This window comes from Bos indicus, chromosome 14 (assembly GCF_029378745.1).
Source record: "Bos indicus isolate NIAB-ARS_2022 breed Sahiwal x Tharparkar chromosome 14, NIAB-ARS_B.indTharparkar_mat_pri_1.0, whole genome shotgun sequence".
Taxonomy (NCBI): domain Eukaryota; kingdom Metazoa; phylum Chordata; class Mammalia; order Artiodactyla; family Bovidae; genus Bos; species Bos indicus.
In genome coordinates, this window is record NC_091773.1 from 77,810,497 (window position 1) to 77,826,913 (window position 16,417).

A 16,417-nucleotide genomic window follows, 5' to 3' on the forward strand; every position below is an offset into this window, starting at 1 on the left:
GTTCTGTTTATTTGAAGTAAAAGGTAGATGGATGGAACCAATGTGAAGTACAGCAGAACACCCAATGAACTACATAAGATTTGAAGAAGATCCTTGAGGAAAATGAGTGAAAAAAGTGTGTTACTACTAGTACTACAAGACAATACAATTTTAAAGGAAAAAGATAAACATACACACCAATGCCAGAAATATAGATTGTTTCTGGTTGGTCAGCTTGTATGCAATTTTATTGCCCATTTTCTTAATCTCTTTCTTCAACAAACACACTGCTTAGAAAAGCAGGAAAAATACTTACTTCACTGAGAAGCTGTAAAATTTGATCATCTAATTTCTGCAGTTTCATCTCATTCTGAAGATCATTTTCATGATTCACTTTCTCTGGCTCAGAAGAGGGACACACAGACATGAGCGATGTCAAACCGGTGTCTGTCGGTGTGCTTGGAAACTGATCCAAGGGCACTGTGTCGCCGACGGGGGGCGCCACTGGCATCCCGTCAGTGATCTGGGACACGGAGGCAAACCAGAACCCTTCACATTTATATTTATTAAAATGTGAAAACACCCTTTACATTAGAATAAACAAAACAGTACTATACCTCATCTTCACTTATATTTAGGGGAGACTCAGAAGAAACTAAATTATCCAAAAGACCTTCGAAGCACTGTAGGTGTGATGAGTTTATTTCTGCCATATTTATTGGCTCACCAAATATGTTCTTACAATCTAGGATTCTGAGCTGTGGCAAAGTCTGGAGCATAACTGCTCTGTATCCTTGGAAACAAATCATTCAAATGAAAACTCAAGCATAAAAAAAAGGTTAGTTACGTTTAGAATAAAGTAAACTTATCAGCTACCACATATATCACCTGAATGATAAAATTAGTCCTGGAATGGAACTAATAAACTAACAAAATCTACTCATCTTCTCCAGTGTGCAATCATTAAATACAGAACAAACAAAACATTATGCCCAAATCCCTCTAAACAATCATCCTGATGAAATCAGAAAGTTAATATCATTTCTGCATTGTTCATAAAACTGCCTTAAAGGTATAAATGCACGAAACAAGTGGCAATGTACTCTAGACAGGAGGCCAAACATACCTCTTCCTTATCTGTAATACAACTAGTACACATGTAAATCAGGATGTTAAGAATAACAATCAGAGATCAAAATTTTGCTAGTGAGTCTATAAGTATTAACTACCTTAAACATTTCCACTTTCTCCTCTTACATATAACTAGGATGAAAATAGTCAATCTATTGAGTATTTAAGAATATGATCATCTTCCTTAAGTACAATTAAATAGGAGAAATCTGGCAAATGAACATTAATTTGGTTTTTAGGCTAACAAAAATGCTTTAATTAATTTTGCTCAACTGCAAGTAAAGTGGTTGGGAAAAACTCCAAAAGAAAGAAGTCTAGCAAATTAACATTAGAAATTTTAAGGAAAGAAAAGTAATTTCAGTAACAAATAACTCTGGGGAGTGGGCAACTATGTTCAGAGAAACACCTTGTCTAGGAAAGAAAGTGAAAAGCAAGGGTTCAAACTATTGGAACTAGAGGCTCTTGAGATGAGATTATTAGAAAAAAATAAATCCAGCTTGTGGGTTAGTAAAGGAAAATAAATTGTCTTAGGGATAAGGTTTTCTTCTAAGAAAAGGATTTCCCTCCCAAACAGAAATCTGTTCTGATTTTCAGGGAGATTCTATTATTATGTGGGCTGAGGAAAACAGGTGATCTCAAACCTAACATATTCTTCTGCAAAGTAAAACTATCAAAACAGGTTTCCATTCTGGGAAAAGCCTTCTTATAACTGCATATTAATGAGACTAGAGCCTCTTCAGCCAACTTCTATCCAAAAAGATCTTAAGAATGTATGTTCATATTCTACGTTTGAATCTTATTGTTCAGTTCAGTTCAGTTCAGTCGCTCAGTAGTGTCTGACTCTTTGTGACCCCATGAATCACAGCACGCCAGGCCTCCCTGTCCATTGCCAACTCCCAGAGTTCACTCAGACTCATGTCCATCAAGTCAGTGATGCCATCCAGCCATCTCATCCTCTGCCGTCCCCTTCTCCTCTTGCCCCCAATCCCTCCCAGCATCAGAGTCTTTTCCAATGAGTCAACTCTTCGCATGAGGTGGCCAAAGTACTGGAGTTTCAGCTTTAGCAGCATTCCTTCCAAAGAAATCCCAGGGCTGATCTCCTTCAGCATGGACTGGTTGGATCTCCTTGCAGTCCAAGGGACTCTCAAGAGTCTTCTCCAACACCACAGTTCAAAAGCATCAATTCTTTGGCACTCACCTTCTTCACAGTCCAACTCTCACATCCATGCATGACCACAGGAAAAACCATAGCCTTGACTAGACGGACCTTTGTTGGCAAAGTAATGTCTCTGTTTTTGAATATGCTATCTAGGTTGGTCATAACTTTCTTTCCAAGGAATAAGCGTCTTTTAATTTCATGGCTGCAGTCACCATCTGCAGTGATTTTAGAGTCCCAAAAAATAAAGTCTGACACTGTTTCCACTGTTTCCCCATCTATTTCCCATGAAGTGATGGGACCGGATGCCATGATCTTCGTTTTCTGAATGTTGAGCTTTAAGCCAACTTTTTCACTCTCCACTTTCACTTTCATCAAGAGGCTTTTGAGTTCCTCTTCACTTTCTGCCATAAGGGTGGTGTCATCTGCATATCTGAGGTTATTGATATTTCTCCCAGCAATCTTGATTCCAGCTTGTGTTTCTTCCAGTCCAGCATTTCTCATGATGTACTCTGCATATAAGTTAAATAAGCAGGGTGACAATATACAGCCTTGACATACTCCTTTTCCTATTTGGAACCAGTCTGTTGTTCCATGTCCAGTTCTAACTGTTGCTTCTTGACCTGCATACAGATTTCTCAAGAGGCAGGTCAGGTGGTATTCCCATCTCTTTCAGAATTTTCCACAGTTTATTGTGATCCACACAGTCGAAGGCTTTGGCATAGTCAATAAAGCAGAAATAGATGTTTTTCTGGAACTCTCTTGCTTTTTTCCATGATCCAGCAGATGTTAGGTTAAGCAATTTGAGATAAATGAGTTCTAGAAATGGCAGTCTGGTCCACTTTATCTTCACGGATCTCAATGATTTCCAATTAGATCAAATGGCATTTCAGTAGCATCTTCTATACATCATATTAAGTTTAAGCTGTCTTCTTAAAAAAATCATTACTTATTAATAATTTAAGACATTCACATGGTGTAAAATTCAGAAGACAGTAAAAAGTTTTTCTAACATTTCCTGATTTTCAGCTGCCCTTTGCATATTTCCTGATCCCTACCCACCAAATACTGAAGCTAATTATTATTATCAGCTTTTTGTGAATCCTTCTAGCTATTTTATATGTATAGTCAGCAAACACACACAGTTATCCTCTGAACACAAATAGTAGTCTATTATACACACTGCTTTGCAACTTGCTTGCTTTTTTTTCTCTTAACAGTGGTATATCTTGGAGATAACTATCAATAGCTATAGAGATTCTATATTCTTTTTTTTTTTTTTTTGGTTGCTTAGTATTATACTATCAGAGAAGGCAATGGCACCCCACTCCAGTACTCTTGCCTGGAAAATCCATTGGACGGAGGAGCCTGATAGGCTGCAGTCCATGGGGTCGCTAAGAGTTGGATACGACTGAGCGACTTCACTTTCACTTTTCACTTTCATGCATTGGGGAAGGAAATGGCAACCCAGTCCAGTGTTCTTGCCGGCCTGCACTTCAGCTGCGGTGCACAGGGGTCAGAGTTTTACTCAAAACTGAGTGTGCTGAGCAAGGTTTAACCGAAGTGTGTGAGGCAGTCACGGAGAAGGCAATGGCACCCTACTCCAGTACTCTTGCCTGGAGAATCCCAGAGACGAGGGAGCCTGGTGGGCTGCCATCTTTGGGGTCGCACAGTCGGACACGACTGAAGCGACATACAGCAGCAGCAGCAGCATTATACTATAAGGATATATCATTAACACAATTTAATTTTGAAGCATCATTTATTAAATATAAAACTGTCTAAATACAATCTTATCTCTTCAGCTTGTATCCCTCTTTTAACAGTAATTTAGTCTTAATAATTTATGTGTAATTATATTCTTCCAAAAATATGAAACTGCAAAGTTTAAGACAAATTCAAGGAGGTCATAGATAGTAGATGCAGAAAATAAAGAAGCTTTTAATATCACTGTTATAAAAAGTATTAAGTGAATCGTTCATACCTGGTAAATGACAGACAGGATTATCCTCTCCATTTTTTTCCAAAATAAGATTAGTCAAGAAGTGTAATCCTACCGTACACTGAAGTAGGTGATGGATACTGTCGATACAGTTACTGTGCAGGTCAATATATCTAAGTTTATGTTTAATTCCATGAAGAGGCATCAAACCTGCAATACAAACAACGCTCTTGTGATGTCACAGCAGTCATTTTTCTAACAGCTAATTAAAAATAACTTTCATATTCATTTTATTTAAAGAGGCAAAGGAGCTGCATTAATAAGACTCTGTTGCAAAGAGCTAGCCAACGAACAGGGTATTAGCAAAGTGAGCTGCTGTTTTGAAGAAACGAGGGTTTGGCATCTCTCGAGGCCAGAGCTCGGGGTACCTAGGCTCTGGTTCTCCTCCAACAAAAAAATGGGCCTCCCCAGGCCCATGCACTTTTATGAGAATAAGAATAAGGCAATGGCTTCCAAGTTCTCAACCAACACACCTTTTTAAATTATCAGACATAAGCTAATACTTCAATTTTATTGGGTTGAGTATAAAATAAACACCAATATCATCCCTTTGATTTAGTTCCCTGGTAACGTTTCTCACATAAACTCATCTAGAGCAACGTGATGTCAGAAACTAGGTTCGAAGTAGAGGCTTCTGGTGCCGGCACAGCTCCTGGCCGGCCTGCACTTCAGCTGCGGTGCACAGGGGTCAGAGTTTTACTCAAAACTGAGTGTGCTGAGCAAGGTTTAACCGAAGTGTGTGAGGCAGTCACGGAGAAGGCAATGGCACCCTACTCCAGTACTCTTGCCTGGAAAATCCCATGGACGGAGGAGCCTGGTAGGCTGCAGTCCATGGGATCACTGAGAGTCGGAATCGACTGAGCGACTTCACTTTCACTTTTCACTTTCATGCATTGGAGAAGGAAATGGCAACCCACTTCAGTGTTCTTGCCTGGAGAATCCCAGGGATGGCGGAGCCTGGTGGGCTGCTGTCTATGGGGTTGCACGTAGTCGGACACAACTGGAGCAACTTAGCAGCAGTAGCAGCAGCAGCGAGGCAGTCAAAACCTCCAGGAGCACCCCTCAATGAGAGGAGGAGCACCCCTCAATGAGAGGAGAATCACCCGCAGCGGCAGGCCCTAGCTTCCCTTCTTTCAGAAGGGCCATTCTTTCAAAAGGACCTCTCTACTCTGCTCCACTGAAGGTCTTAGTTTTCCAATTTTGCCTGGCTTAGTACTCTCTATTCATAAATACACAAACTTCTAGTTATTTGAAAACATTAACACAAATAGGAAGAAAAAATATAAAAATTAATACAAAAACTGCCCTAACATAATAATAAAAGCATAAGTACACAATATAGTACCATGCTTAATTGCTCAGTTGTGTTCAACTCTTTGTGATCCCATGGACTGTAGCCTACCAGGTTCCTCTGTCCATGGGATTCTCCAGGCAAGAGTCCTGGAGAGGTTGCCATGCCCTCCTCCAGGGGATCTTCCTGACCCAGGGATCGAACCCAGATCTTCCGCATTGCAGGGGATTCTGGAAGACCATTACAGTACTATACTAACACTATTGATAATAATGTAAAAGGACTCACCTTTCTTTTTTTCCTTCCATTTCTTCAACCTGACTGGAATACTCTTTTCTCCTCAATGATCTTTGTTTCTTGCTAACTTCTACTTATCTTTTTTACAGAGCTGCCTCTTTTATTTTCTTCATAGGCTTTATCACTAACTTCTGTTCATCTGTCACACCCTCAGAAGTCTTCTTTGACCACTCACTACAAGATCAGATTGCCTGTCATGTATTCTTATGCGTACTCAACATTTCTTCTCAATTCACCATCACATTTCCGAGTTCCAGTTCCCTGTTACCTGTTATTTCTCTTAAGTTGCAACTTCACGTCCCTTTTATGTTTCAATTTTAAAGTGCCCCTGGGGGCTCATTGCAGGTCCTCCTCCTCTAGCCACAGACTCTCAGAAACTCCCAGAGTCATGGCAACAAACACCACTGAAGTCCCGAATCTACAACACCCACCATGATGCCCTACCCCCAAACTGCAGATCACACACACACCCCCCTCCAATGAGGTTTTCAAATTTAAGACAGAATCCTTAATTCTTATCCCTACACATACACACACACACGTATACCTTACGAGGTTCTCAAATTTGAGAATCCACAATTCTTACCCCTGCTCCAATCTTTCCCATGTCAGGAAATAGCACCATCATCCACTCATTATTAGAAAGAAAACTCTTAAAATGCCTTTTGATTCCTCTTCCCTTCACTTCCTCATCTCAGTCTATCGGCAAATTCTATGAACTCCACATGTAAACTTTATGTATTTACCCCTCTACACTATTTTCATACTAGTCCAAGGCCCCGTAACCTCACACCCAGACCATGGAAACAGCTTTCTAACTAGCCACTGGCCTTTAGCTCCTGTCCTACTAAACTTCATTCTTCTTCACCCACTCAGCAGCCAGTGATTCTTTAAGCAGATGGATTAGATTAAGTATTTACTGGTTTAAAGCCTTTCAATGGCCTCCTACTGTTCTTCGAATAATATGCCAATTTCTCACCCTGCTTATGAAGCTCTATGTGATCTGACTTTGCCTACTTTCCCACCTCTTTTCTTAGCACATCAATCCATCATTTGCTACGCTCTAGTTGCAGGAGCCTTCTTCCTGTTCCTTATCCTGGCAAGCTTGATCACACCTTCGTGTCTCTGCATGTGCTTAATAATATAAACTGTCATTACCTACTAAAGTGTTTTTAAACAGATAAAATGTCATTACAAGAATTATCTATTAAAACTTATAGTTTTATTATATTTTCCTTTGGACTGCAGACAGATCAAATTAGTCAACCCTAAAGGAAATCAATCCTGAATATTCACTGGAAGAAATGATGTTGAAGCTGAAGCTCCAATATTGTGGCCACTTGATGTGAAGAGCCAACTCATTAGAAAAGACCCTGATGCTGGGAAAGATTGAAGGCTGGAGCAGAAGGGGACGATAGAGGATGAGATGATTGGATGGCATCACTGACTTGATGGACATGAGTTTGAACAAGTTCTGGGAGATGGTGAAGGACAGGGAAGCCCGATACGCTGCAGTCCATGGGGTCACAAAGAGTTGGATATGACTAAGTGACTGAACAGCAACAAAATTATATATTTTCTGTATAGAAAATATATACATAGAATTTATATGCTTTAACAAACATATATGGTTATGTTACCCTTACAATGGAGATGAAGAACATTTTCATCACTCAAATCACTGTGTCCCTATGTAAATCAGTCTTCTCTTGTCTTCAGTCCCTGGTAACTAATTTCATTTCTGCCTTTGTATCTCTGCCTTTGTCAGAATATCACACAAAACAGGATCATACAATATAATTTTCTGTGATTTGCTCCCTTCACTTAGCCTAAGTTCAGTTCAGTCCCTCAGTTGTGTCCAACTCTTTGCAACCCTATGGACTACAGCTTTCTGGAGCTTACTCAAACTCACTGAGTTGGTGATGCCATTCAATCACCTCATCCTCTGTCATCCCCTGCTTCTCCTGTCTACAATCTTTTGCAGCATCAGGGTCTTTTCCAATGAGTCCGTTCTTCGCATCAAGTGGCCAAAGTATTGGAGTTTCAGCTTCAGCATCAATCCTTCCAATGAGTATTCAGAACTGATTTAGGATTTCCGTGCTGTCCAAGGGATTCTCAAGAGTCTTCTCCAACACCACAGATCAAAAGCATCAATTCTTCCGCGCTCAGCTTTTTTTATGGTCTAACTCTCACATCCACACGTGACTGCTGGAAAAACCACAGCTTTGACGGAATGGACCTTTGTTGGCAAAGTAATGTCTCTGCTTTCTAATATGCTGTCTAGGTTGGTCATAGCTTTTCTTCCAAGGAGCATCCTTTACTTTCATGGCTGCAGTGATTTTGGAGCCCAAGAAAATAAAGTCCACCACTGTTTCCATTTTTTCCCCATCAATTTGCCATGAAGTGATGGGACCAGATGCCATGATCTTCATTTTCTGAATGTTGAGTTTTAAGCCAACCCAAGTCTCCCTCATTGCAGGTGGATTCTTTACCAGCTGAGTCACCAGGGAAGCTCAAGAATACTGGAGTGGGTAGCCTACCCCTTCTCCAGTGGATCTTCCTGACTCAGGGATTGAACTGGGGTCTCCAGCATTGTAGGCAGATTCTTTACCAACTGAGCTACCAGGGAAGTCCTCACTTAGCATAACTTACTATAACATTTTTAGATTTATCTATGTTGCTGCATATATCAATAGTTCACTCTCTTTTTGTTTTTGGCTGTACAAATGGGGTTTTAGACTCTTGATCAGGGCTCCAACCCATATCTCCTGCATTGGAAACATGGAGTCTTAACCACTGGACTGCCAGGGAAGACCCCATAGTTCATTCCTTTTTATTGCCAAGTAATAACCCATCCTATGGATGTAATACAATTTGTTTATCTATTTACCAGGTGATAGACATATGGGTGTTTTCTAATTGTGGAGTTTATGAATACCCATATAAACATGATAATTTTAAAAAGAAATATAATCGTTTTACCATTCATATACAAGTCTTTGATTAGACATGTTTTCATTTCTGCTAGGTAAACACATAGGAGTAGAAATGCATGATTATATGCTTACCTTCAAACTATTTTCCAAAGTAGTTTTACCATTTTGAATTCTACTAGTAATGTATGAAAGCTTTAATCTATCTCATCAACATTTTGTACTTTAAGTTTTTTTAACTATATCTGGTCTAGAGATATGAAATGGATCTCACTGCGATTTTAATTTGCACTTCCTTAATTACTAAGGATGCAAAACTTTTTTTTGGTGCTTGTCATTTGGATAGCCTCTGGAAAAGAGTCTGCTCAAATCTTTTGCTTATTTTTTTTAGGGAGCTGACATGATCTCATTTGTTTTATTTCCCCACTACAATGTAAGCCCTGTGACAAGAAACTTATCTATTTGTTATAATATTTTTTCATCACTATTAAATAGTGCTTGATAGAATGATCTTCAATAAATACCTGTTGAGTAAAACTATCTTATCCAAGATTCACATTTTTCAGTTAAGGAAGCTGCATCCAAAGAACAATATACTTTGCCCAACATCATACAGCAGAGACAGAGCTATGGTTAATACTCAATTCTAACACTTTTACGTTTTGGGGGAAAAAATGTTTTTACAAATTAAAATACTGTTGCTACTTTGGTTAAGGGTAGGGACTAGGTCACTGTATTTTATTTTTTGTGTACTAAATTCCTGGCATAGGATAGTATTTTCCTAGCAGGGGAGAAAAGCTAACAAATGAAATAAGACTGATTCAAATACAGTATTGATAAGGATTATGAAGATAATGACGCTTACTCCTTGGAAGGAAAGTTATGACCAACCTAGATAGCATATTCAAAAACAGAGACATTACTTTGCCAACAAAGGTCTGTCTAGTCAAGGCTATGGTTTTTCCAGTGGTCATGTATGGATGTGAAAGTTGGACTGTGAAGAAGGCTGAGCGCCAAAGAATTGATGCTTTTGAACTGTGGTGTTGGAGAAGACTCTTGAGAGTCCCTTGGATTGCAAGGAGATCCAACCAGTCCATTCTGAAGGAGATCAGCCCTGGGATTTCTTTGGAAGGAATGCTGCTAAAGCTGAAACTCCAGTACTTTGGCCACCTCATGCGAAGAGTTGACTCATTGGAAAAGACTCTGATGCTGGGAGGGATTGGGGGCAGGAGGAGAAGGGGACAACAGAGGATGAGATGGCTGGATGGCATCACTGACTCGATGGATGTGAGTCTGAGTGAACTCCGGGAGTTGGTGATGGACAGGGAGGCCTGGCGTGCTGTGATTCATGGGGTAGCAAAGAGTCGGACACAACTGAGTGACTGATCTGATCTGATCTGATCTGATGAAGATAATTAGGGGCTTCCCAGATAGCTCCATGGTAAAGAATCCACCTGCCAATACATGAGATGCAAGAGACAGAGGTTCGATCCCTGGGTCAGGAAGATCCCCCGGAGGAGGGAATGGCAACTCATTCCAGTGTTCTTGCCTGGAGAGTCCCACGGACAGAGGAGGCTGGCAGAGACTGGGTTTGCAAAGAGCTGGACGAGACTGACTGACTGACAGACAAGCAGCAGTATGAAGATAGTTACAGAATTTCCCTGGTTCTGACGTATTATTTTAAGAATAATCATAAAATTTTGCTCACTGTTAGTGTATCACTGTAAGTCATTAAAAGATTAACAGTTTTTAATGTTCTTAGACATGGAAACATCAAAGAGAAAAAACCTTCTGTGACAGTCAGTTTGCTATAGCCTTTGGAATGCTACACACCTATGCTGCATCCAGCGTGGCAGCGCTAGCCACATGTGGCTTTTTAAACTGAAATAAAATTTAATTAAAATTAACTAAAATTACAAATTCAGTTCCTCAACGTATACTAGTCACATTTCAAGAGCTCAAAGGCACATCCGTCTATTAGTTGCCATACCAGACAGCACACACAGAGTATTCTCATCACTGTGAAAAGTTCTATTGGAACTGTTCCTCTCTATACACTGATAACAGATAACTCATCAATTCTCTAAGATTAAAAGTACGTCTCTCCCAAAGTACGTCCTTCCTAACCAAATTTTTCCTGTAACTTGTTACTCTTGTTTTCACTCCTGAGTTCTTATTCAGCTATAGCTTTAGCTCCATCAAAAAAATATGACTGAGAAACACTCTAGATGAGATTTTAAGTCAAAAATTGGATTATTCAGTTCTACAACATGCAGAGCTATATCACTCATTACATGTGACCAATACTCAGCTTTATAGAAAACAGAAGCTTATCTACTTACCACTAAGATCATTTATGTGGTTGTAAGATAAATTCAGTCTAGTCAGATTACTTAGTGCTTCAAGACCTAAAATAAAATAAAGTCATTATAAGATTCAAATAATCAACTAATTAGGGTTATATACTGGTACAATACTATTTCAGATTGCTTTGAAGCACATCTACAATCTGATAACAATGAAATCAATTTTATTGATATTTTGCAAAATAATTTTTTAAAAAACTGGTAACTTTTTTAGAAAAAAACTTTTTATATAATGACTTTTAGAGTCAGCTTTGAAAAATTTACGAATATTTATCATCTCCCTTACCCAAAGTAATACATGAAAAGCACTTACAAACCTTCTATTCTTGTGATCAAATTGCAGGACAAATTTAAAGTGCATAGTTTTGTCAGTGTGTTTAGTCCTTCAATTTGACTTATTTGATTAGATGACAGATCTAAATGTTGTAAATTCCAAACGTGATCAATGGATGTGATCTTCGAGATGTTATTGCAATGAAGATTGATGGCATGAAGAGCTGAATCTAAAGATAACTCTGAAATGCTACAAAGGAAAATATATATTATTAAAAACAAGTAAAAAATGTTCTTAAAAATCATGACCAAAAAAACTAAAATTAACCAAAGAGCATGTAGATAGTATGCAGGTACTCTATTCATTCTATAATAAAATTCTTCGTACTTATGCTAGCTTTGAAATGTCTCATAAGGTGCAATGTTTCTTACAACCAGCCTGCATTTGGTACCATTTATATAAATAAGTAACTCAGTCAAGAAAGGAAAGGGATGCTGGGCATTTCTTGGTTTTATATGCAAACAGTCATCAGTATAAAGCAAAAGCATTATTTATAAAAGTTCAAATCTGCACTTTTTTTGCTATGTTATTTGAGTAAATGAATTAGTCTCTCTAAACCTGTTTCCTCCTGCTCGTTTAATCCTCACAACTCCAAGCAGTAGGTATTTAAGGATACGATTTACAGAAAGTAGGTAACTTGTCCAAGTTCTTGTACAAATCACCTAATAGAGCCAGGATAAATATGGATCTGACACTTGAGTTTACAATCTTACTCTCATCACTGTCTGCAATGTCTGTTTAACTCAGAATGTAGTTGATTTCAAAATAAGCCACTAACTCTTGCCATTTGTAGTGAAACAGTCTCTGTCCTCCCTTGCTGAAACTTGGACTGCATCTCCTCTAGATGGAACTCATCTTTTCATTCTCTGAATTGCTGCTATTTTAAACTAGAGTCTCTTCGGAAGACAGGAGTTCCAGGAATATAAGCTACAGTGTACATAATTTAGATATGCTGGAACTGGGACACAGAAAATCAGGGGCATCTCTTCCATGTTTTGTAGCAGTTACAGTAAAGCTGTAGGAAATCTCACAGCAGGAAAATGAGTTAGCAGTCAAGGAGTAAAAAGGGAAAACAAGGAATTCAGGTTTGCTTCCAAATTAGTATTAAGAATCTCAAATTTAAAATTGAAACGCATAAAGTTTGAATATGTTGTAAGATCATTCAGTTTACGCTTTACTCTTCAGACCGAAGCTCATGAGAACCCCTCGCAGAAAAAGGTTATGCCTTTCTAAATTTCATGCTGCTGCTGCTGCTAAGTTGCTTCAGTCGGGTCCGACTCTGTGTGATCCCACAGACGACTCTGTGTGATCCCACAGACGGCAGCCCAGCAGGCTCCCCCGTCCCTGGGATTCTCCAGGCAAGAACACTGGAGTGGGTTGCCATTTCCTTCTCCAATGCATGAAAGTGAAAAGTGAAAGTGAAGTCACTCAGTCCTGTCCAACTCTTAGCGACCCCATGGACTGCAGCCCACCAGGCTCCTCAGTCCATGGGATTTTCCAGGCAAGAGTACTGGAGAGGGGTGCCATTGCCTTCTCCGAAATTTCACACTAGCACTCTCTGAATGTGATTATTTCTAATATTTTCCAATTATCTAGCTTGTCATTTATTGGGGCTTCCCTCGTGGTTCAGACAGTAAAGAATCTGCCTACAATGCAGGAGACCCAGGATGAGCTATTATTTAGTGCCAGACCTTATGCTAGGAACACACCTTCTTAATGACAGCCATTTATTTTCTGAAACATTGTTTCCAGAAATTAATATTGTGCAGATATCGTAGTATAGTTAACTGTCTGAAAAAGCAGACTGTGAAATTAGACAGAAATGATTTTGAATTCAAACTTAGTCCACCAGCTTCATGAAGCTGGGAAAGTTATAAAGATCTTCTGAGTCTCAGATATGTCCCCTGTAACATTACTACCTTGCACAATTCTGAGGACTGATGATAATACAGTCACACACATAGATGGCATTTAACGTGGCAGCTATTATTGAAAAAACATCTTCGTGGCATTTTCTGGCAAAGTTTAGATCGAGATCCAGAACAAGCTGCTTTGATCATCAGCAGGGTGTGCACAGAGCGCAGGCAACAAAGAAACCATGTGTAGGGAAAGGCAAAGACAAGCCTACGGTGGCACAGAACTGCCTGCCTGGGGCCTTAGGGTGCCTAATCACAGGGTGTCAACTGGAAAAAGGGAGAGGGGTGAGACAAAAAAAGCACACAGGGGCCAGTCAGCAACGCAGAACCAAGGGCCTAGTATCGTGCACATATTTGGGCTGCATGAGAGAAATCGGTAGCATTTTCAAAAAACGTGAACAATACACGTATCACAGCGCTCTGCAAAGGAGAAATCAGAATGGGGGCAAAGAGAACCGAGGCAAAACCAATGAAAAGCCGAGGCAAAACCAAGTCTTACTTCACAGCTGCCAGAGACAACTCCGCTGCCACTTTCCGTCACAGGGAAGGAGCAGAGAGGACAGAACCCGGGAGGACCAGGAACAACAGAGCGAGCACACGAACAGCAGCGGTGAAGAAAGGGCCAGCAAAGGCTGGCAGGCACGCGGGCAGTCCCGGAGCGGAGGGCGGGCGGCCCGCTGGACACGGGGCTGGCCCCTCAGCAGCGCGGCTGTGGCGCGGAGCGGCGGCCGAAGCCAGACGCCTTCGGGCGCTGCCTCGGAGAAGCCGCTCCGCACCTCCGCTCTCCCCCGAGGCCGCCCGAGGCCCACGACCCCCGCCCGGGGCTGCGCGGGCCGCTCCCGCCGGCGGGAGCGCCCTTTACCTCCGCAGGCCTTTGTCCATGAAGCACAAATCCCCGCAGTTGCTGTCGCCGTCCTCATTCTCGACTTCCGCCTCCCCCGGTGCCTCCATGGCACCGGAGACGGGGAGCGGGATCGTAACCGGCGCCCAGCGCAGGGCCTGAAAGCCCGGAACACGCCTCCCGGGTCGGCGGAAGCCCGGCCCGACGGGGCGGGGCGAAAACCCCCCCTCCAACCGCCGGAGGGCCCTTTCCCGCCCGGACGGCGTCGCGAAGCCGGAAGCCGGAGATTCTCCACAGAGGGCGTCCTTCCCTTTTACGGCATCTATGGCGAACGCTCGGGACTTACCGTAAAGCGAGACATCATGCGGGCCGTTGGGTTTTGGGGAATGAATAGGTCTTTCCTGTCTGGCTCTTCTGTATGGTTTTTGTATTGTGGGCGACTGACTTCTGAAGGTGATTTCACAGCAGCTTGTTCTTACAGACGTATAGATTTTCACTTCAGTCAGTTCAGTCGCGTCCGACTCTTTGCGACCCCATGGCCTGCAGCACGCCAGGTCTCCCTGTTCATCACCAACTCCGGGAGTTTACTCAAACTCATGTCCATTCAGTCGGTGATGCCATCCAACCATCTCATCCTCTGTCGTCCCCTTCTCCTCTCGCCTTCAATCTTCCCCAGCCATCAGGGTCTTTTCCAATGAGTCACTTCTTTGGCCAAAGCATAGGCTTCCGTATCTTTAAGTTGTTCCCCACCCCTCCTCCGGGGGGCTATTGGCTCTCCTGTTGATTCCACAGACATTTGTGAGATGCCTTACTTGTGCCAGGGACTTCAAGCCCATTTTCGTTCGTGGAAGCATTCATCGTTAAGTAGCGGAAATGAAGAACCGCTGTGCAGCAATGCTGTTACGTGGAATAGCACAATAGCATTTATGGCCAGCTGCACAGTTCCTGTGGGTAGTGGGGAAAGTTTCTAAAATGAGGTCATCAATAGATGCTCGAGCAGGGTCTTACTAGGTTACAGTGTGTTCTGTGTAGAATGTCATTCCAGGTAAGCAAACAGGGCCCAGGTAAGGTCAAAGAACACTCCTGGTTAGATTATTCTATGTGGCATGGGAAAAATTTTGTTGCGTTGTGTTCAGTCACTCAGTCGTGTCCAACTCTTTGTGACCCCATGGACTATAGCCCTCCAGGCTCCTCTGTCCATGGGCTTCTCAGGCAAAAATACTGGAGTGTATTGCCATGCCCTCCTCCAGGGGATCTTCCCAACCCAGGGATGAAACCTGCATCTCATGTCTCCTGCATTGGCAGGCAGATTCTTTACCGCTGTGCCACCTGGGAAGCCCTACACAACCATAGTGTGGCTAAAATAACCATGAGATTCAGTTCAGTTCACTTCAGTTGATCTGTGTGCCTAGCTGCTTCAGTTTTGTCCAATTCTGTGACCCCATGGACTGCAGCCCACCAGGTTCCTCTGTCCATGGGATTCTTTAGGCAAGAATACTGGAGTGGGGTGTCATTCCCTTTTCCAGGGGATCTTTCCAACTCAGGGATTGAACCAGCATCTCTTGCATCTCCGACCTTGGCAGGCAGATTCTTTACCACCATGCCACCTGGGAAGGCCACTGGGAGTATCTTTAAATGGAGTCAAAAGTTGTAGCTCAACCCTGGACCTGCCAGTGTCCTGAACTAAAATCTTCAGTGGTTTCTCATTAGTGATGGAAGAAATTTTCATATAATAAGTCATGCAGAAGTCATTCTGGCTTTTATATGATTTGTCTTTATGCTAACTAGAACTTCTATGTTATGTCAAACATGCAGAGTACATCTGCTTTCACCATTAAATGAGAGAGTGCATTTAAAAATCAAAATGGATTAACTGATTCAAAATGGAGCTGAGTGGCCATTGTGGATGTGGTTTCCAACACATTTCTGCATCTTTGAGAATTTGAATTTTCTATGCTCTGTCAAACTCTAGGACACCACCAGCTGTTTTCAAAACAGTATCTGCTAGTGGCCACCAGCTGCAACATTATGGTCACAAATCTCCCCTTGTAACTATGCAACCATTTCAGACCCCAACAAATCCTTGTTTAATAAGCAACCATACTTCTTGCCAGCTCCAATCCTAATTCTGGACAAGGAATTTATATAATTTTGCTGTTTTTGCCTATATA

At 41.5% G+C, this 16,417-nt stretch overlaps 1 protein-coding gene across 3 annotated transcripts in view; it reads right to left on the minus strand.

The window, feature by feature from the left end:
• LRRCC1 (leucine rich repeat and coiled-coil centrosomal protein 1) overlaps positions 1 to 14,505 on the minus strand; it is a 44,209-nt gene extending 29,704 nt beyond the window's left edge. The window contains exons 1-6 of one of the 3 annotated variants that reach the window (XM_019973832.2): positions 14,268 to 14,505; positions 11,473 to 11,678; positions 11,132 to 11,197; positions 4,251 to 4,418; positions 597 to 772; positions 296 to 502 (exon numbers count right to left, since the gene is read on the minus strand). In XM_019973832.2, the coding sequence (XP_019829391.2) occupies positions 296 to 502; positions 597 to 772; positions 4,251 to 4,418; positions 11,132 to 11,197; positions 11,473 to 11,678; positions 14,268 to 14,356 (912 nt within the window). In that variant the 5' untranslated portion in view covers positions 14,357 to 14,505. Of the gene's footprint in view, positions 1 to 295; positions 503 to 596; positions 773 to 4,250; positions 4,419 to 11,131; positions 11,198 to 11,468; positions 11,679 to 13,904; positions 14,194 to 14,267 lie in introns of those variants that run through there. The other 2 variants (XM_019973833.2, XM_070802961.1) reach the window with 2 other exon arrangements.
• Positions 14,506 to 16,417: the final 1,912 nt, after the last annotated feature.